Below are 22,332 nucleotides of genomic sequence, written 5' to 3' on the forward strand. Positions count from 1 at the left end.
GAAGCTTTTTAAATCTATGTTTGCTGTTGGTTGGCCATATTATTTCCCTCCCCTAGCTTTTTTTTTTTTTTAATGTTATTTTTATTCATTTATTTTTGGCTGTGTTGGGTCTTTGTTGCTGCGCAGGCTTTTCTGTAGTGGCAAGTGGACTATCTAGTTGCAGTGCTCCGGCTTCTCATCGCAGTGGCTTCTCTTGCTGCATAGCATGCGCTCGGCTCTAGGGCGCAGGCTTCAGTAGTTGTGGCACACGAGCTTAGTTGCTCTGAGGTGTGTGGGATACCAGGGATTGAACTTGCATTGGCAGGTAAAATCTTGACCACTGAGACACCTAGTTTTATTTATTTGTTTAACAGTTGAAGGAGAGTTTTTATTTTTGCATCCCGCTAAATATTGGGGAGGGAGTTTAAGCTGATCACTTGAGCACTCTATGTATTAGTTGCATAGTCATGTCTGAACTTTGCAACCCCATGAACTATAGCCCTCCAGGTTTCTCTGTCCATGGGGTTCTCCAGTCAAGAGTGCTGGAGTGGGTAGCCATTTTCTTCTCTAGGGGATCTTCCCAACCCAGGAATTGAACCCAGGTCTGTTGCTTTGCAGGCAGGTTCTTTACCATCTGGGCCACCAGGGAAGCCCTTGAATAATTCAAATACATGTTGATTAAATCCCTTGCTTGAAGTTTTTCTATAATAAATGTCGATTGTATTATACACCTAGTTTTGAATAACTTTTGAAGCTAAATGGAGCAGTGAACATTCTGTACTTTGACCAAGATTTAGTAGTTTCTAACATTTTCTTTCTCTGTGTGCTTTCTGGTGAACCATTTGGTTGTTGTAGGTGTCATGATACTATATCTTTACAACTTCAGCCTGTCCCAAGAACAAGGATGTTCTTTTACACTTATCCCAAAATCTGAACATGGATTCAGTGATGCCAAATCCAGTCCACATTTAAATTTCCTGTTTTCTTCAGAATGTCTTCATGCCCTTTTTTGAATTCAGGGTTTAACCAAGTTCAAGTGTACATTTTGTTGTCATGTCTCCTGAGGGCTGCTACATTTTGTAGTCTCCTGTAAAAAGCTTTACCTCTTCTTCTTTCTGTCTTATTTATCTGTTATTTGAGTATTATTGTGTATGTGTGTGTGTGTGTGTTTCCAGTAAGATATATTCTGTTATAGTTATTATTCCTTTTTACCCTCAGACTTACTCCTAAATTTGGTTAGGGTACCTTCTTCACATTATCATTTCCCACTCTTAAGAACAGTTTTGCGCTAAAGAATTAATCAGAACTGAGAAGTTTACTTTGTCTCGTACAAGCGCCCAATCCTTTTTGCAGAACTGTTAGGATTTGATTGTTCTGGAATTCAACCTTTTTCAGGTTTTAGAAAGATGAAGGGGTGTGTGTGTGTGTCATATTTTCAGTGCCACCAGTAGGACTTAGACACCTCAAAGTTTGTGACAGAATACACGACTGTTCACATTGAGCAGAGTAAGGACTGATCATTGTCCTCATGCCTGCTCTGGCCAGGTATGGGTAACTCAGAACTGCAGAGAAGAAACCGGGCACCTGCATGCTCTTGCTGTCTTGGGGTTGTGTTGGATATAGGAGGAGTCATTCCCAGGAACTTCCCTTGATCTGAAATTTTAACATCATCAGTAAAGGAATTCTCTAGGTATGTCTCTATAGAGGGTTTGGGTTTTAGATTTTGAAAAATGCTGAAAAAAACAAACAATAGTCATACAGTTACTAGTATTTGGTACTTAAAATCTCATGATGTACTGGAATATGTACAAAGAAATTCATCACAGAGATATTTAATATTGCTAAATTAACAACTACACTGAATCAAAACATTGGCTTAGTTGATCTTATCAAGACTGTTTAAGTGCCTAATCTTTGACATAATAATAATAATTGCATTTCTGAAAATCTGCTCTGAGGATATTAGCCTAGTACACTTGCATTTGAGCACCTTGACTAAGGGAACCAGGTGTCTGTGGCCCTGAGAACGGCTGAGTACCCCGCCCCTCGCTTTTGTGCAGTGGCCTCTCTGCTCTGGACTGTGTTAGTCTGGTTGTGTTGGTCCTCTGCTTCCTGGGATAGTTTCTCATGCTTTCTCCTCTGCATTGTAGCAGGACCCAGGCAGGTGGCACACACATTGGTTTTGTTGCCTTGTGTTTTCAGTGTCTGGCACACTGTCTCACATTACAGGCATGGAAATTACTTGAGTGAATGGATGTCCAAGGGATTTGACTTCCAAGACCAGAGCTGGGAGGGGTGTGGTGTGCAGCTGTCTGTCCCTGCGAGGGAGTGGTCTGGAAACTTCGTGCTGCATAGGTTTAATTAGCTGGACCATCCATAGAGGACCAGAGGGAGGGACACAGGGCTCACACCCCTCTTCCTGGAGGCGCGCCACTCGTCAGAGGAAGACTGTCTAAAAGCAGTGTCAGGATCGGTGAAGCGTTGTTTATTTGGGGTATTAAAAATGTTTGGTTTGCTTGTAAAATTGACTTTACAGTTGTGTGGTTTACCCTGTTGAATCTATAATTTGAATTTTATTTTACATACTTTATATTTGACTAAAAGTGGATCTTTAAATGTTGGAGCCTTTTTCTTGAAGTTTACGTTTGTATTTTCCTCCAACTTCTCTTTCTAACTGGATTGCTTTCTAAGAAGATTAAAGAAGAAATACTCAGCATGTGCTCATACCACCCCTTACCTCCCCTCTGTAGCCGCACCCTCCTGGTGGGCTTCAGGGTAACTGGAGTGTCCGCACGCCCGCCTGCTGCCCAGGGGCCATGCTTCCTTCTGACTGTGCTGTTCGCTGCACACTCCCCTGTGAGCCAGTCAGCCAGGCTCAGTGGAGCAGTCTGAGGTGCTGGGCTCTGAGGGGTCCAAGGTGTGGCTCACCCGCTACTGTGCTTTTGCCTCTGGTCAGTGTGGTGGCTTGGTAAAATGTAGGCTTTGGGTTTTTAAATCCCTGTTTGTCTGATTCCCTGTAAAAGTGGTGCTTCTGGTGTAGGATCACGTAGTCATGTATGGATGTGAGAGTTGGACTATAAGGAAAGCTGAGGGCCAAAGAATTGATGCTTTTGAACTGTGATGTTGGAGAAGACTCTTGAGAGTCCCTTGGACAGCAAGAAGATCCAACCAGTCCATCCTAAAGGAGGTCAGTCCTGAATATTCTTTGGAAGGACTGACACTGAAGCTGAAACTCCAAAACTTTGGCCACCTGATGCGAAGAATTGACTCATTGGAAAAGACCCTGATGCTGGGAAAGATTGAAGGTGGGAGGAGAAGGGGACGACAGAGGATGAGATGGTTGGATGGCATCACCAACTCAATGGACATGAGTTTGAATAAGCTCTGGGAGTTGGTGATGGACAGGGAAGCCTGGCATGCCACAGTCCATGGGGTCACAAAGAGTTGGACATGACTGAGCGACTGAACTGAATATATACTGCTGTCTGAGACTGTGATCTTGTTCTTTCTACTGGGTTCTATGGGCTGGGCGGTCAGAAGAAGACCCACAGTTGGGTCTTGTATTCAGCCAGAAATGAGTCTGGGCAGGACTCCCTGTGAATCTCGGGCAGTGGGGTGGGAATGGGAGGGGTTTGGAGGTGCTCTCAGCACCCTCTGTAGCTAGAGGGTAAATGCTCTTGGCTCCCACAGAATAGGCATCTTGAACTGTTTCATGCCTTGGGCCACAAGACAGTCTAGGCCTTTGAATTAGATCAGACTGTGATACATTTTTCTGACTTTTATACTTTTGTGTTCCTGTCTCTTGATGTGAAAAATCCCTGAAAGGACTTGCATTTGGAGATCCAGTTGAGGGCAGCAGTCACCCTGAAGGAGTGGCTGTCACCTGGGGCCAGTATTGCTCTCCCCATAGAATGACTAGTGGTGTCTGGAGATTGGGGATTGTTGCAGCTGGGGAAGGGGTGCTGGGGCCAGCCAACTGCTGAATACCTCCCAGGAGATGGGGCAGCCCCCACCACAAAGAACAAGCCAGTCTCAAAAGTCAGCTGTGCCAAGACTGGGTTCCCCTCTTTTAAATTTGATGTCTGGGTGAAGCCTTCAGTGCCCACTCCTCAGAGCTCCGCTCAGTAGGTTTGTGAGGGTGAGCCATAGTCTACCCTGTCTCCCTCTTATTCCATACCTGCTGGTTTGGGTTTTGTTTTTTTTTCTTTTCCCTCTCTCTGATCTTTTGGCCTCCAAGACATGTGGGACCTTTGTTCCCTCACCAGAGATCAACCTCTGCCTCCTGTATCCGCAGTGCGAAGTCTCCACCACTGAACCACCAGGGAAGTCCCTGGTTTTGTTTTCCATGCACCTTTAACAGCACTTTTTCCTCCTCCCATCCGAGGTAAAATTCTTAAAAACATTTTGAAGTGGACTATCAGTGGCATTTTAGTAATTCACAGAGCTGTGCAGCTGCTGCATCTCCCTAACTCCAGAACACCTTCATCTTCTCAGGAGGAGCCTGTGTCCTTGTTATTGTTCAGAGTCCCTGCAACCCCTGCCTTCTGTCTTCGTGGGTTTGCCTGTTTTGGGTGTTTCACATAAACAGAATCATACAGTATGTGACCTTTTGTGTCTGGCTTTTTGACATAGCATAATGTTTTCAAGGTGTTGTCCATGTATCAGCATTCATTCTGTTCTATGGACAAACAAGATTCCATTGTGTGGCTGGGCCTCATTTTGTTTATCTGTTCATCTGCCGATATTTGGGCTGTTGCCACCTTTTGGCAGTTGTGACTAGTGCTGCTGTGAACATTTATGTGTGGGGACTGAGTACCTATTTTCAGTTCTTTCAGGTGTATAACTACAAGTAGAATTGCTGGGTCGTGTGGTGGGTCTGTGATTAACTTTTTGAGGAATCCCCACACTGTTTCTTCCGTACTTTTATTGCCAGATAAGTAGCATGTGCTTGCTTATAACATATGCAGCATAATTCTACAATAAAACTATTTTGTTAAATAAATGCCTTAGAATTCACAGTTCAGCTGGGGGACATTTCAGCTTGTTGATGCCTGTTCCAACGCCCAGATTAGATGCATGTATGGGAGTTTCTAAACATAATAGTGAATTGATCACTAGGCAGGAAGTAACCTGCGAAACATCCCAAAGTGGCCTTTCCAGATAGAGTGTCATTTGGAGAGATTACCAGAGCATTTTAAAATGTATTGAAACTTAGTTTCTGGGAAAGAACAAGCACATATTTCCAAAGAAATCTAGAATGAAATTTATTTTTGTGCTGGCTGCAGTATGATGAGAGGCAGGTCCAGAGGCTTATTGCCATGTCTTCTTCTCTGGCATCCTGGACAGGAGGTCCGTTTTGGACAGTACCGAGGCAGCTGGAGGGGTGGGCAGGGTGTCTGTCTAGGTGGACTTGCCTGCTCTGAGGGGACATTCACATAAGATCTTCTGGGGGAGGTTACTCTTAGAAGTGTGTTGAATTACAGTGATTTTTCTGTTTTTGTTGTTGCTGTAATTTTTCTGGTAATACCCCTTGCCCCTGATTCTTTCCAGTTTAATTCAAAGTGTTTTCCCTGAGGCATTTTTAAGTTTTTTTTTTTTTTTTTTTTAAGAAATTGAGATCATCTTTCTTCTTCTGCACATTAAAGAACTTAATGATACTAATACAAAGTACTGTTCAGTGATTTGGGGGAAAGAAATGGTGACAGGGAAGGGGTGAATTCATAGCTTCTTAAAGTGTATGGAATATTGTGTCTCACAACCTTAATCAATGCAAATACAGCCTTTTCTCTGTTGCAGACAATTTTACATGTTTGGGAGAACAGACCAGCAGCACTTCTGAATTAAGGTAATTTTGATATAATTTGATTTTATCAGTTTTTAAAGTAGAATGTTTACATTTCTTCAGGGTTTCTTCTTTTTAAGAACCGGGTTTTTGTTAGTTTTGCCCATCTTTAAACCAGTGTTGGTTTTCAGAATAGACTGATCCAGAGAAAGGTGTTTTCTTCCAAGGCTCCCTCCGTTGTTCAGCATGGAGGGGTAAGGTTCTGGAGATGATGGTCCACATTCTGGACAAGAGCAGTATTTCTCCAACTTCTTCCAGGAGAAAGCTGGAGAGCCCCTTTGTAATCAAGTCTTAGTTGGAGTACCAGCTGATGATACAGATTGAAGGTGAAGCCATGAAATCCAGAAAAAACTCCAGTATGTTTGTACGAGGTGGGAGAGAGAAAGCAAAAGTGTCCCAGTTGTCAGGGGTGACTAGGTGAGGGCATCTAGTTCTTTGTGTTTTTCTTCCGACTCTTTGTAAGTTGAAATAATTTAAAATTAGAAAGCAAGACTAAATTAAATGAGTTAGGTGCTCGGACAGTTGGGAATCCTTATATAAAAGGTGAACTTGACACCACAGACAGGAATTAACCCAAGATGAATCATAGAACTTAACGTAAAGCCTAATACTAGAAAACCTCTAAACGAAAACATAGAAAATCACTGAGACTTCAGGTTAAGCAAGGATTTCTTTTCCTTTTTTCTTTTTGGCCACCATGCAACTTGTGGGATCTTGGTTCCCCAGCCAGGGATCAGACCCTGTCCTCAGCAGTGAAAGTACGGAGTCCTAACCACTGTACTGCCGGGGAATTCTGAGGCAAGGATTTCTTAGTGACGTCAAAGACACAGTCCATTAAAGAGAACATTTTTAAATTGGACATGGTGACAAATTTTAAAATGCCTGCTCCTTCTAAGATACTTAAGAGAATGAAAAGACAAGCCACAGAAAATATTAACAGATCGCATGTCTTCTAGGTAACCTGTATCCAGAATAAGTAAAGCACTCTTAAAATTCATTATTAAGAAAACAAACAACCTAGTACAAAAGCAAGTGATTTGAGCAGACACTTCACTTCATATTCACTTCACCAGAGAATATAATGAGATAGCAGATGAGCACGTGAAAAGATGGTCAGAATTATTAGCCATTGGGGAAATGCAAATTAAAGCCACATCGAGACACCACTAACCACCTACGCCAGTGGCTAAAGTGGAGAAGACTGCCCGCACCCAAGTGCTACCGAGGGTGTGCCGTATCAGGCTCCAGGGCACGGATGGTGGGCGTGGAAAATGGTGCAGCCGTGTTGAAAACAGCTCAGCAGTTCCCGAATATGTTGAGTACATGCTTGTTATATATGATCCCGCCGTTCCACTCCTGGTGCTTACCCAGGAGAGATGAGGGCAGGTGTCCATGTAGAGACCATGCTGAGGGCGCACAGCTAGAGCACGGGAGGGTGCGTCCTGTGGGATTCACGTGTGTAAAGTGACAGAAAGCAGACTTGTGGTTGCTGGGGGTGGGGGCAGTTACAGAGGGGCATGGGAGGCGGGGTGTGGCCATGTTGGTTGTCTTCAGGGAGGTGTGGTTTCAGAGGTGTGTTAATCTTTCAGAATGTATCAAACTATCTGTTTTGTTGTGTTACTTACTTTCAAAAAATATTTTTTAAATGGAAGGAACTGTTAGCATATGAGCTGATGAGCTGCCCCGGCCTCAGTCTGATGAGTCCCTGGTTGGTTACCCTGGCAGCCACTGTTAGGCATAGTTCCACCTCTGTAGAGACCTATTTCACTGGCTGGGTAGGAAGTGCGGCAGGGGATGGAAGAGGTGGTTTTCTGTTACTAAAGCGTTTCAGGTGGAAAATCCTGTTAACTGCTTTTGTAACAAGTTCTATTTAGTGAAACTTTGCTGTGGTTCAGTCAGGTGTTAAAGACCTTTTGTGGATCCTCATTGAGTCCTTGTGGCCTGTGAGGTAGGGATTGTTTGTGTCTCCATTTTCAGACCAAAAGCCAGACTCAGAGGGGTTACACCTGCTGACGAGTGTCAGGCCTGGGGGATGAATGTGCAACCCCTGCCACGTGCGGCCGCACTGCCTCCACCAGCAAGGCCTGCTAAGGCACGTGGGACACCCAGTGGAGTTCATCGTAGTTTGCCAGAAGTGAGTGTAAAGACAGATTATCTGCACAGTGGTGTGCATGTGGCACGGTGGAGAGCAGTCTTCCCCCAGCCTGAGGGTGGCAGCCTCTCAGAGGGGGCCTCTGTCGCGTGTGGCTGACTTCCAGTCCGACCACCTTTCCTGTTTATCCCTTCCTTCCTTCTGGGTGCGGGCGTCTTAGGTGGCGTCCATTGTGTATTAAACTTGGCTGTGAAATCATTAAAGTGGAACTTCCTGACTCTCACAGGGCGTCTGGGGAGATCTGAGTACTGGGGAGGGGGGCCTCCCCATGAACCATTGAGCATTTGGAAGCTGCAGAGGCTTCCTGGACACACAGGTTGTGGGAGCGACAGCCTGCAAAGGTGGGCTCTGGGCAGCAGGTCGGCTCTCCCCTTTTGGAACCTGCCCACTGCACCCTACAGCCCTGCCTGCTTGGGCTCCTCAGCTCCCACTGTGCAGTGCTGCCAGGGCCCTGGGGTCTCCTAGGTCTGCTCCGATGCTTTGTTACGTATAAATGCAAGGTGGACTGAGATGCATGTTCCTTTCTGGTTCAAGAATTTTCTTAACAGGCACAAAATAGTATTCATGTGCTAGGTTAAATAAGTCTGAGTTTTAAATTATTCAGTGCAATAGCATATGTTTGCAACTTTTTAAAAGCTTTCTATAACATGCTTCTTATTAGATGTTTTAATGTTATGAAATGTAAATTCTTCATTTGCATTTTACTATTTTGAAGATAGAAAAACTACTATTTCCAAATGTGACATTGCATAGGAGCCATAATTACCTTCTGTATGGTGGTAAAACTAGATAGTGCCTTCTGAGTGATGGGCTTTAGTAAACAAAATAAGGAATGGGCAGTACTTGATACCATCTCTGTGTAGGGAGGATGGAACGGCCTTACAAAAGGTACTTTTTTACTTTCTGTGTGCTCTGCAGTCTGTCCATGGAGCTGGAGTATTTTCCTACTGTCTCCAGGTACATGGTTGGTTTTTTTAAAGAAATTATTTTGGTGGGAGGAGGTGGCTTTGTGCAGCTTGTGGGATTTCAGTTCCCCAGCCAAGGAGCAAACATGAGCCTGACAAGCAAAGTGCCAAGCCCTGACCACTGGAGTGCTGGGGAGTTCCTGGTGTGTGGTTAGTTTTTGTTACACAGTAAACCCCTCTGGGTGCTTTTAGCCCTGTGATGGTCCCTCTCGCTCAAGGACTGGTGCCAGGTCTTGAGAAACCAGGGAAGTGTGTGGCTGGAGGGTGTGGGAGCCACTTCCAGGCAGCAGACCAGATGCCTGCATGGCACCAGGGGCTTTTCCTCTGCCCTGATGTCTGGGTTTGTGTGGATTTCTTAAGTTGATACACAGGTTCTCTGAAATTCAGTTTGCGTGGAAGTGGCTTTTAGCTGTCAGTGACTTTGTGAATTTATCTGTGTACGTTTTATTATGATTTTGAAAGTATAAGAACATTTATTTTCAAAAGGTAGTAAGCTGAAAGGGCTTCCTATGTGGCGCTAGTGGTAAAGAACCTGCTTGCCAATGCAGGAGATATAAGAGATGTGGTTTCAGTCCCTGGGTCAGGAAGATTCCCTGGAGGAGGGCATGGCAACCCACTCCAGTATTCTTGCGTGGAGAATCCCATGGACAGAGGAACCTGATGGACTGCAGTTCATGGGGTCGCAAAGAGTAGGACAGGACTGAAGTGATTCAGCACACACTGAGACTCCTCTTTGTGCTTAGAGAACATCAGCTGGGGGCTTGGAGCCAGTCAGACCTTTGTAGCACTAATAGGTAAATTCACTTTCCCTATAGAGTCTATCTTGTATCTTTTTTTTTTTCAATTTACAGAACTAATATACTATCATTGTATCAACTGATTTCTGGTGAGAATGGTTACATTTTTACATTGTACTGGTGCTTCAGGGAATATGCTTAAATTGGCCTTAGATAGTAGATTGAGAAGGAGGCTATGCTACATTGTTGTAAATGTAAAGTGTGAGAAGCAAGTCTTCCCTGTATGCATTGTCTAGCAGTAAACACTAAGTGGGGGTTGTGCTTTTTCTTTAAAAACTTGTATTTGGGGGACTTCCCTGGCAATCCAGCAGTTAAGACTCTGTACTTAAGACTCTGCACTTCTAATGCAGGGTTTGTGGATTTGATCCCTGATCGGGGAACTAAGATCTCACATACCTGCCGTGTGGTTTGGCTAAAAAATAAGTAAAATTTGCATCAGAAAATTGAGAAACAGGCAAATCTCATGAGATAGCTTAGATGTTGGGGGCAGACTATTTAAATCATTGCATTCTTTTAAAAATGTTTTATTATTTTTGGCTGCTCTGAGTCTTCATTACTGTGTGTGGGCTTTCTGTAGTTGGGATGAGCAGGGACTGCTTTCTAGTTGTGCTGGCTTCTCTTGTTGCAGTGCATGGGCTCAGTTGACTTGTGGCATGTGGGATCTTCCCATACCAGGGATGGAACCCATGCCCCCTGCATTGGCAGGCATATTCCTATCCCTTGGACCACCAGGGGTGTCGTAAGTCATTGCATTCTAAGAAAATGTAACACAGTGTCAAAGAACATGTGTAACAATTTTCTTGGATGCTTTTTAAATCCAGAGCCAGATGAGAATTCTAGATGTAATGGGATCTCCTATCTTAGTCTTCATTACCATCTTTTACTTATATAAAAGCTAGTTATGGCTTACTGAGTGTTGAATATGTTGATATCTGCTACTTCTTAGAAGATAATGTAATGAATGTTTCATCAAAACTTACTTTTTATCACTGTTGAATCATATAAGCCTCCAGGGTCAACCATTGAGTTCAGACAAATTTGGGCATTATTGGGACTGACTCTCACGAACAACTAGCTAACATGGCAGTGTAATCCATGTCAAAATACAACAGAATCTGCTTGAGGAATACCTATGTGTCTATATTTTTAAAACAAGATACATGACAAATTTCATATATACTTGGAGTCAAACAGTACTAAGAAATAATGACTGTATAAAAAAAATTTTAAGAGAATGTTCAAACAGATTAAAAGAAGAATATTACCTAAAATCACGCAGCTCGAACAGAACTCTCCTAGTTTTGTTTAACCTCCCTTCTTCCTATCAGAGTCTCATTTCCCTCAGAAGTAAGAAGCATGTCTAATAGTTACAGGTTTTAGCTTCATTCTGACAACGAACAGAAGAGCTGCCACTCCCTGTCATCGGATACCCAGACCATATTCAGGTTGTCCTGTTTTTTTCTGTACATTTGGATTTTAAATCGATTCAAGGTCTCTTAACATTTAAAAAGAAACTATTCTAATGGAAAATTGAAATATAGAAAAAGTTAATAAATAGCATAAGGAACTCCTATCACCAGACTAAAGCAATTACCAACTTTTGGCCGGACGTGTTTTTCTATGCCTTCCCGTTTCCCTCCTCAGTTTTTTTAAATCAAATTTCAGACCCAGCATTTTATTCTTAACTCTGTCAGCATCTATCCCCCACCCCAGGGAAGCCTAGGGGTGCCCTGGGAGGAGGTGTCCTGTGCCCTGCCCTTCGCCCTGTGGAGTTGTGCCACCTCAATTCTGGAGGTTAACTTGGATTTGGGAATGAAGGAAAAAAACAGAAAAGCTGGTGAAATTGGTTTAAATGCCTCACGCAAAACTCCTCTCTCCAAATGCTGCTCTATCTGGAGGTGAGGTGTGGAACCCGTTTTGGCCAAGCAGGTCAGCAGACTCCTGCCCCTGGGGCACAGGATACCATCAGGGCTGCTGCTTCCTCAGGCAGTCAAGTGCAGCAGGGGCCCTGGTGGTTGGTGTCTTGGCCGCCTGCTCTTCAGTGGGCTGAGCCCGACTGTTCTTTCTTGGCTGCTCTGTGGAGGGTGCACTCCGTGATCTGATCGCTGATCACAGAAAGGCTTCTGGAGCCCTTTGCAGTGGTCTCGCTAGTGCTCTTTTCCACCCCAGCACTTGCACACCAGAGTGGAGAGTGAGTGGGTGGACGTCACCTTCCTTGTCTGTGCAGAACCAGAACCCAAATTATACTTTGATACAGTGGAGAGGACTGGGCTCTTGCTAGGCTGTGAAGCTGCTCGAAGCCGCTGCTGGACATATCATTTCACAGTACTTGCTTTTATGTTACATTTCTGTGGAAAATGTTTCCTAAACAGGTGAAAGCTAGTGGCAGATGTGGGTCACAAAGAACAGAAGTGAGGCTCTCAGCAGGTCCTGTCTTAGTGGATTAGACTGATCAGGGCGCTGAGTCAGCATGGCCAGTACTTAGTTGTGACTTTGGCCCTGGAGGAGAGAAGGAGCCTAGGCCACGTAATCGATGGTGGGCTTCCTGGAGGCTCTGGGGGACTGAGGACAGTGAAGAGAGCAGCAGAGGCGTCACATGTAAGTGAAACCTTCAGTGTTCATTCGTCTTTGTCATCGAAGGAATATGAATAGCATGTCCAGCCTTTGGAAAAAAGAGGAAAGTATGACCAGTAATTCTAACAAAAATGCTGTTCTTATGTTTTGGTCTTAAAATAGCTAAAATTATTACACACACATTTGTTTTTCATTTCACATATAATGAGCATTTTTCGGGGTTTTTATGCTGTCTTCGTTATTGTTATCAGTGATATTTAATAGTTCATCCAGTAAAAAGTTAATATCAATTAGTTTGCTTTTTTTTTTTAACTGAAAAATGGAGGAAAAATTGTGAGTGCTTTTTTGTTCAAGGCCCAGATAACTGGTTAATTTACATATATACATATATATATAATTTTTCTTTTCCCCTTATCCATCCATATATATATATGATAATGTGAAAAATCAGAACTGCCCACATTCCTCTGTTTCTCCAAAAATAACCATTAAAATTTTCTCATGTATGTAGAAAAAAGATTGCTTACTTATATGAGCATAGATGTGTATTCTTTTTATAGACACAAAAGGAGAAGTTTCATCATTTATGTACATTCCTGTACCCCATTTATTTCATTTGCTGTCTCTTCACAGAAGAGCATTTGGGGTGAACTTTCAGTTTGTGGGAGTTCCGAGTTGTCCTGCTTCCTGTCAGTTTGCTCTGCATGTGTGTGCATGCTCCTTGCTGTCCTTGGGGTGCCGGCTTCTCTTTGGGGGAGCCCTGACTGCCTGGTCCTTTCATGCACATCCTGTGAGGCCAGTATTAGCCCGGGAAGGAGGAGGCCCTGGATGGTGCCAGGTCAGAGTGAACCCCAGGGCCCCTGGGTGCCCCTTCATCAGGGAAAGTCCCTCTACAGACAACTTCTTCAACATGCAGAATATAGAATGTGGTTGAATTTTGTTTTAAATGTCTGCCAGTAGATTTCTCTTTCTCACCAGGCTGTGAGATAAAAAATTTTGGACCTTTCTGGACTCTTATTTTTATTGGTAGTAGCCTGGTCGCTTAGTTGGTTAAAGAATCTTCTTGCAACACCGGAGACCCAGGTTTTATCCCTGGGTGGGGAAGATTCCCTTGGAGAAGGAAATGGCGACCCACTCCAGTATTCTTGCCTGGAAAATCCAATGGACAGAGGAGCCTGGCAGGCTGCAGTCCACAAGGTGGCAAAGAGTGGGACATTACTGAGCACCTTTTCTTTAAATATTAACAAATACGAATTTTGGGTCTCTTGAGATTTAACTGTGGCCACTGATCATAGACAGAGCTGTAATCAAAAGGCAATATTAATAATTTAATGATGAAAGAAATAGATCTGGTTTTCTTCTCTTTGCTTGTGGCTGAAGGTTGAAGTCAGCAAGTACTGTTACTGCTTCTGAAATTTTGTGAGGTAACTGAGTTGGAGTTTGTCATTTTAAAGATACTTAGGTTTTCAATAAATTAATAAATTTCAATAAACTAATTTCTCTAGTTTGAAGCAATACATCTGGATGATTATCATGTATATATTCTTTTATAATATGTAAAAAAATCATCTAGTTACAAGAAATATTTAATTTTAAGATCTCAAGAGCGATTCCACCTAATACTAGAATTTGGGTCTTGACCTGTTTATCTTGATCCTAGGAGTTTATTGGTTTTTTCTTACTTTAAAAACTAGCTCAGCTTTTTAGTGTTTAAACTAAGATCAGAATGTATGGTTTATTGATTAAAACTCACCATTTAGTTCAGTGTACCTCATGATAATGTTAGCTGTTTTCTTCATGCAGATTTTGGAAGGATTGAAGGAAGTCGCTTATCCACAGACTAAGAACAGTTCTTTACTGATGGGGGCGGGGGTGTTACTGGGGCAAAACTACCCCCGACTCAGCGGACTGTTCCTTATAATAATAACTGATCACGTGTGGATGCACATGCTCAGGAGGGTGGGGTGTGCAGCACAGTCTGGAAGCTCAGGGGCGCATCAGCACAGCTTTCTATTTTAAAATGATTTCGTGTTCTCTTGGCCCTGTTATTTCACACATTAATATTCATCAGCTGTAGTCCTTTGAGTTTACATGTGAAGACGAGAGAATCAGCCCAGTTATCGTGGAGGGTAACTTCAGCCGGGCTCTACTTGTCCAGGGAGATGCCGGGGGTCTGCGAGAGTGAAACTTACAGCACCCCCTTGAAGCAACGCCTCTCTTGTCACTGGCCTTGCCTCCCCTGTCTTTGACTGACCGAGATGCCTCAGCCCCACGTCCTGGCCCCGTTAGTGCTTTCCTGGCAGTGGTGCGGCTCTCCTTTTAGGGTCAGTGCTAGGGCCTTGCTCTCTGTGGAAGCCCAGCACTTCTGTGCTTCCTGCGCGATGCGCCCAGCAGCCAGAGAGATTTGTTCCGTGAGTAGACCAGGGCTGCAGGGGCAGGTGAGGGCAGCAACCAGGAAGTGTTCTTATTTTCTCAATAAATATACATCAACACAAACCATATCACAATTACTTTGAATGCTTTTGTGAAGAAAAAGAAAGTCTAAAGACTCTCTAGATTGGGAACTAACAACTGTGTTTCTTGGGTCATCCAGATAATTTCCCCCAGATGTGCTCCAGTCTCAAGAAAATAAAGAAGGGACCACTGTTAATTAAATATCTGGTGTATATTACAGTAACCCTGTGACTTTCACACAAAATCTAGGATGGAAGAATCTTCCCCTTTGTATTTGCATAGGAAATTGAGGCCCTTGAAATATGCTGTGCTTGCAGGTGGGAGCTAATTGTGTTCTTAAGTGATTAAAAGATGTTTGTGATTGTTTCTTTGGCTTTGTGATATGTTGGTCACAGTTAGGATGGACTTAACAGCTATGTTCTTGGTCAGAAATGCAACCCCCAACTATGGCATTCCCCCGGGAAAATACTGCTCTTGTTTAACAGGTAATTTTGTTTTGACAGTGATTTCAAGAATAATGTCTCATGAGCCTAGGGGTGGGGCTGGGACAGGAGCGGGCAGCAGGGTTGCTTGTACCGAGCCCTCTTGGGCCTTTGCCTGGAAGGGCTGTGGTGTTGCTTCTGAGTCTCCTGGGATCCCAGAGCCCATTTTGGTGGGAGAGTAAGTTGTTCTGAATGAAAGGCCTGCTGGACACCAGGCTGAGTCCTTCTGGGATTGTTGTGTGACCTGCTGATGTCCTCTGGGCAGTCATGGGTTCAGGGTCATCGACATGCCTTTGAGGTGCTAGGTTGCCAGGTGGCCACTGTGCCCCATCCTGAACTAACTGCCCTGAGTTTTCACGTGAGAGCTGTTCTAAATATCACTCTTAGGTTCTTGAGTTTATAGTGAGGTCCAGATCCTCCATGAAAACTGCTTCTAGACAGACTTTCTCTCTTTTAGCCCACCACCACCTTCTGCACAGTCTGCTGGACACTGTCATTTTTTGAGGCTCATGTACAACAGTAGTTACACTCTGTTGACCCAGCCCTTTTGGGCATTTTACATGTTCTGATGAAGGCTAAAGAAAAGTTCTCTGACTTGTAATGAAACCACAGCTCTCAAAATTTCAATTCCCTTTTCTCACCAGCTTCGTTAAGTGACTCAGTCATTGTTTATTCATTTTGGTACTTGTTTTTCTCTTTCAGATCTCAGATTCTTTGAGGTGGCTTTGAAGAGCACTAACATTAGAAGATGAGTGAACTTGACCAGTTACGGCAGGAGGCCGAACAGCTTAAAAACCAAATTAGAGTACGTAAACTACCTGTGTGCTTCATTTTGTTCATCATTTGAATTTCAGGTGTGATGTTACCGTTTTAAGGAAAGATGGGTTTCAGAATGGCTATTCCTTGTTTTGGATTGAAATTGAATCTTAATTGGCCCAGGATGTAGAAACTATAGATCCAGAGGTTTGGCCTAGTACCTTATTTTCAGGATTTTTTTCTAGTATATTGTTACTTGAATACACCTAGAATGTTTTCATAGAAATTTACAGACATCTTTCAGAGCCTCTTTTCTTAACCTTGGGAATTAGCTTTGGGACCTTCTTTTGGTCACCATACAGAGTGTGGTGTCTGTTTCCCCACTGTGACCTCTGAGTTGAGGGCAGGAAACTTGTTTAAGAAAGCAAGAATGTCAACAAGAACAATAGAGGTATTCTAGGTGTGGGTGATTTGTTCTTGAGTGCTCTTTAGGGAGGGTTTTGACTGTTAGAACAGAGACACTGACTTGAAGATAAAAATGGCTGGGTCCTGTCCAGCTGCCTGTTGGAAAGAAGGACAGTTGCAGAGTTGTCCAGAACCTCCTCACCACCCCTCCATGCAGTCTGCTGGTGGGTTTGTAGAGGTGTGCTGCAAAGCCACGGGTATTTCAAGGGGGAACCTAATTATTTCCTTTTAAATGACCAGTTATATGCTCCAAAGGCCTGATGGTAATTGGAAGGAAAGACCAGTGTCATTTTAGCCAGCTTCTTAACTGAGCTTGAGAAAAGATAAGGAGATTATCTGAGATATGCACCAAAGAGGAGACAGAAGAGATCCTTCTACTGTAAGAATTTCCAATCTCAATATTTAAAAGATACAGTGTAGCTCAGTAAGAATAAGGAAGACTTAGCAGATTTGTTTAATACGTCCAGCCACACTCTGGAATATAGAAATCAGAACTTTGATTTTCTGACAAGAAGTTGTTGTTCGTAAATAGTGGGTTTAGATCTATTTGTAGCAAATAAAGTTTGTATAGGTTTAAAAAAAAATCCAAATATTGTGGGAAAAAAATAAAGGTTTTGGAAAGTAAGTGTTGCATCTCAACCCATTTTCTGTGAAGCACTTGCCGCCCTCCTCACAGGGGACAGGTCTGTCCTGTGAGCCACATATGGACTTGAAATCAGTACAGGGAAACCGGTAGGATTAATTTTTACCAACTGTATCTAAACCAGTGTATATAAAAGATTACCATATTGACACGTAATTAATAAGTACGTTTATTGCATTACGTTCTGTTGGTGCTCAGTCTTGCCAATTCGGTGTCTCTGGCACAAAACTGCCTCACTGCACCTCTGGCATCTCCGTGGCATCCCCTTCCAATGGACCGTCCCCAGGAGAGCTGACGAGCTGAACAGCCCTGCCTTTGAAGCCCTTCTGGTTTCTTTTTCTTTGCACAAAACAGAATTGGCTGTACACCAAACAGGAATGGAAGACTTTCTCTAACAAAGGAAAACCTTTTTTCCTGCTTGCCGAAGAAACACATACTTGTTAAAGAAAGCAGACACAGTGAGTCCAACAGATGGTGGATGATGCTAGGAGGGTCTCTTTTTCCTAGCTTGGTATTTCAGCTGAAAGACCCCAAGGCACCATCTCTTCTGACCTGTGGTAGTGTCTGTGAGGAATGCTGACTGAAACGTGATGTGTCTTAGACATGAGAGCTTCTGACAGATGAAGGAGAGCTCCAGGATTAACCCTGCCTGTGAGCACCCCAGGCCGTGCGGCATGTGCAGGCACTGCAGTTACTGTGGCCTGAGTGGACGGCCTCACCACGTGCTGTCCTGTGCCAGCGGGACATCCACCCAGATACAGCCTAACTGACTGCGGGCCAGGGTGTGCTCCTCTGCGGAGGGGCAGGGTGGTGATTTTTCTCAGCACAGACAGACAGGAGCCTTGGCTAAACAATAAGGCATTGTGAACAAAGCCCCAGGCCGTTTAGTTGGAATTGAGTCTGAAGAGTGCTGGACAGCGCTGTCAGTCTTAAGCAGCTGCAGAGATGGCTCCCATGAGAAGGCTGTCTCCACAGTGTAGGTGCTTGTCCTGAGGAGTGCTGCAGACTTTTACACCAGCACTTGTGGGTCCTGTGTTTAGTTTCTAAAATGATTTTTTTCTGTTCTCTTGTGTCACCACAGTCTGCTATGGACGTTACAAAATCCATTTTAATCTCTGGACACTAACCAGGGCAAAGCTGCTTATGTCCTTGGTTTGCTTTTTCTTTTAAAATAATTCTTGTCTAGAGTCCCGACCAGGGCCTTCCCTGGTGTCTGGTAGTCAGGACTGTAGGCTTTCACTGCGGTGGTCTGGGTTCAGTCCCTGGTCAGGGAACTAAGACCCCACAGGCCACATATGACATGGCCAAAAACTTTTTAAAATTCTTGTTATTTTTTAAAATTGAAAGCCATGTATAACATCAGTAAGAACGGTATTCAGAAGTTAATACTGAACGTAGGGACCGTAACAAAACCACCCATGGGAGACCTGCTTGGGATCGCCCTTCTGCCTGGTCCTGACACCAGAATAGGTGCTGGCACAGAAATACTCAATTATATAATTTTCCTGTTTTAATTGTGTAATTAAATATGCAGAATTAACTGAGCAGAATGGCTTCTAATAGGATAATTTAAGTTGAATTTGGAATCTAGCTATTTGGTACATTTATAATAGCAATCTCTTTGAGTATATCTCCATGTTCTAGATTGACAAATACTACCACCAGCTTCATGAAGTAAAAATAATTAGCAGTGAGGTTGTTTGCCCCTGGAGAAGGTCTCCTGGACGCCTTCAGGAGTGTTCACATGAGCCTTCAGATGTGTATCAGTGAGCGCGGGTGGGCAGATGGCTACACAGTGGCAGAGTTTTATGAGAAATTGTCAGTTTCCTTTGAAATTATTCCTACACCCAATTTTCTTCTTAGGCCCCACTCCTACATTCAGAGTCTTATCCTTTCAAAGCCAGTGTCTCATTTCCCTTCATAATGTATGGCTTTCTGTTTGTAAAAGTCATATCCAGATTTGAGATTTCCAGATTTATTTTCTAGCAGCTTGGATCGCTTAGGAACAACAAGGACATCTTCATTAGCTTGAGGAACAGCCTTTTGTATTACATTTCTTGCCTGCTTCACAAAGTCTTTTCACAGATAAGAAAGCAAGCAGCAGGATGTGACCAGCCAGAGATTTGGTTGCCTTGACTCCAGACCCTTTGCTCCTTTCCATAGAGGTCAGCATCAGGATTGTTTGGCTTGAAAACACAGTCCTGAGTTAATGCATTCTAGAAGAAAGATTCCCTGGGCTGGCCATTCACTGCTTTCTAGACATTGTTTTTCTGGGCCCCACGACTCAGGACGCCGGTGCAGTGCTGTAGGAAGGTGCTGGAGGCTGCAGGCAGGAGTGTGAGCACGGGGGTGTTGTGCGTTAGGGGGGTGATCTGCAGGCTGAGACATGTCCGTGTGTGTCTGGTTCTGTGTCCAACATGCCCTGGGCTCAAGGCAGGGTGGGGAGGCTCTTGGTAGAGGCTCTGAGACTGCTTCCCTTGTGTAGCTCAGCTGGTAAAGAATCCACCTGCAATGCAGGACACCCCGATTCCTGAGTCAGGAAGGTTCCCTGGAGAAGGCACAGGCTACTCACTTCAGTATTTCCTGGGCTTCCCTGGTGGCTCAGCTGGTAAAGAATCCGCCTGTATCACAGGAGACCTGGGTTCGATCCCTGGATTGGAAGATCACTTGGAGAAAGGAACGACTACCCACTCTAGTATTCTGGCCTGGAGAATTCCATGGACTGTATATCCATGGGGTCACAAAGAGTTGGACATGACTGAGCGACTTTCACTTTGATTGAAGCTGCAGCCTGGGTCTGGGGGAGCCTGTACTGGGAGCAGCACTAATGTCTCATTGTCCTTGTCATTTCCCAGGATGCTCGGAAGGCGTGTGCAGACGCGACTCTCTCTCAGGTAAGGACCATTGATGCAGTCACTGATTTGCTATAGAGGCTGGTGCTCTGGGCCTCGGAAGGAGCTGCTCTGACTTTGTGCACAGTAAGGGTGGGGCCCCTCTTTGAAGGTTCTCATTTGCAGGTCATTGTCAATGCTGGGCATAGGCTGTGGTGAGTTTTAGATAAAAAATAAATATCTCTCTAGCCTTAAGTAATTATGTCCTCTTACAGAGGTCAGAGTCCTAAATATTATTACAGTTTCAATATGGATGTTTTGAAGTTCCTCTCCCTAATTAGGTCTGCCTTAGAACCTTAATTTCTAAGGTCCAGTTTGGCACATTCTCAGAGATTGAAACCCGAGTTATGACCCATGGTTCCACTCCTAGGTATGCACCCAGAGAGACTAGAGCTGATGCTCAGATCAGCCGGTGTCCGAATGCTCCCGGAGGCACTGCTCCCAGCAGCTGTGTGCCCTTGGGGGATGAGATCAGGGCCAGACACAGCCTGTCCACACAGTGGGACTTACTCAGCCATAGAAGGGTGAACCTTGAGACACGTGTGCTCAGTGAGAGGAGGTCACGGCGTGTGATTCTGTGTACATGAACTGTCCAGAACAGGTCACCCTGTAGAAACAGAAAATAAATTCATGCTTGCCCAGGGTTGAGGAGGAGGCTGTAGGGAGTGACTGCTTAGTGGATGAGGGGCTTCCTCTGGGGGTAATGATGAAGATGGTTTGAAACCAGATACCACTGATAGTGGAACAATGTTGTGAATATACTAAATATTGCTAAATTATATCCTTTCAGATGGTGAATTTCACCTCATTGAAAAAAAATTTTTTTGTCTCAAACACTGAACAGAAATGTGAAAGAAAAATTATATTCCTTCTGTTGAGGATGATTACATTCTTTACATCATCTCAGTGCTTTAGAAGCTACCGTTTATGGGGTTAAACAATAAGTTAAAAGTTAGAATGCCGGGATCACCTACATTTGAATTCTCAGATTTACTTTGGACTCTACGTTTTTTAAAGCCCACTGTTGTGACACACTTACTCCATTTGTAAACCCAGAGTCATGAACATCAGGTTCTTGTGTGTTGGGTGAACAGTAGTGTGCACATGCAATTTTGTGCCTTAAACTCCAGAGTGCAGAAGATATGACCATTGTTGTCCAGCTCAGCACACACAGCACCAAGCAGTCTATGTTCCTGGAGCCCTGTTAGATGGTGAGCCCTGTTAGGAGGAAGAGCAGCCTTCCAGGGCCGAACAGAGGCAGGAAGAGCTGGACTTGGATGGCCAGTTAGCGTGCTGATGGGGGTGGGGGGAGGAGGCTCTGGGCCAGCACTAAGCTGTTGCGCCTGGGGTGGGGCCTCACGATGGAGCAAGGCTGACTTGCTACACAATGGGCTGACTGGCAGGAGCCAGGCAGGCACAGCCATCCAGGGCAGTGGTGTCACTGAGCAGGGTGGGCATGAAGGAGACTTTGGTGGAGGGGGGTGACAGGGGGAGAGTGTGCCTCCCATGGAGTTAATTCTTGGTAACTTTTATTTTTAAGATCACAAACAACATTGACCCTGTGGGAAGAATCCAGATGCGCACCAGGAGGACGCTGAGGGGACACTTGGCCAAGATCTATGCCATGCACTGGGGCACCGACTCCAGGTGTGTGGGCAGGAACATGGGCATTCATGGTGGGAGGGTGGGGCCAGAGCTCACAGGCTGGGATTGGTAAAGAAAAAACTGGGCACTGCTGTCAGATGTGTAGCAGGCAGGACAGCTCGCCATGCTGCCGTTCCCTTGTCACCACCTTCCCCTCATCTTTGTCTTCCCAGCTCCATGGCACAGTGCCCGTGCCACCTCGGGGGGGGCGGTACCTGTCCTCTGTGTCCCCTGGGGGAGGTGACCTGTCCCCTCTGTCACCTTGAGCTGTGACCTGTCCTCTCTGTGTAACCGGGGGGGGCTGACCTGTCCCCTCTGTGCCATCTTGAGGGGTGACCTGCCCACTATGCCGTGGCTCTTCTTTCCAGCCCGTTCCTTGTGACCTCATGGCCACACCCTCTCGTGGTTTTGGTGATCTGGTTCAGGGATCAGAAGCCAGTCCATGTGGTGTCGGGAGAGTTAAAACAGTGATGCGTGTGTCCTGAGGGCTGCACTGGGGCACAGAGCATGTACATGAGAGGTGTTGTCTCTGCCTCTCCCTTGCCTGCCCACCCCACCCCCTTTTCTCTAGCAATCCCTCTGTTCCTTGAATTCTGCCTGTGTTCACACCTCTTTCTAAATGACTAGTCACCATTGCTCTCTGGGCCTCCTTCCCCTTCCTCGTCCTATTTCCCTTCACCTGCAGCAT

At 44.7% G+C, this 22,332-nt stretch overlaps 1 protein-coding gene across 4 annotated transcripts in view; it reads left to right on the forward strand.

Moving 5' to 3' along the window:
- GNB1 (G protein subunit beta 1) overlaps positions 1-22,332 on the forward strand; it is a 75,963-nt gene that overhangs the window by 37,617 nt on the left and 16,014 nt on the right. For 2 of the 4 annotated variants that reach the window (XM_061160571.1, XM_061160570.1), the window contains exons 2-5: positions 5,776-5,824; positions 15,948-16,050; positions 19,965-20,003; positions 21,541-21,647. In XM_061160571.1, the coding sequence (XP_061016554.1) occupies positions 15,994-16,050; positions 19,965-20,003; positions 21,541-21,647 (203 nt within the window). In that variant the 5' untranslated portion in view covers positions 5,776-5,824; positions 15,948-15,993. Of the gene's footprint in view, positions 1-5,758; positions 5,825-15,947; positions 16,051-19,964; positions 20,004-21,540; positions 21,648-22,332 lie in introns of those variants that run through there. The other 2 variants (XM_061160574.1, XM_061160572.1) reach the window with 2 other exon arrangements.

Source organism: Dama dama, chromosome 14 (genome assembly GCF_033118175.1).
Source record: "Dama dama isolate Ldn47 chromosome 14, ASM3311817v1, whole genome shotgun sequence".
Taxonomy (NCBI): Eukaryota; Metazoa; Chordata; class Mammalia; order Artiodactyla; family Cervidae; genus Dama; species Dama dama.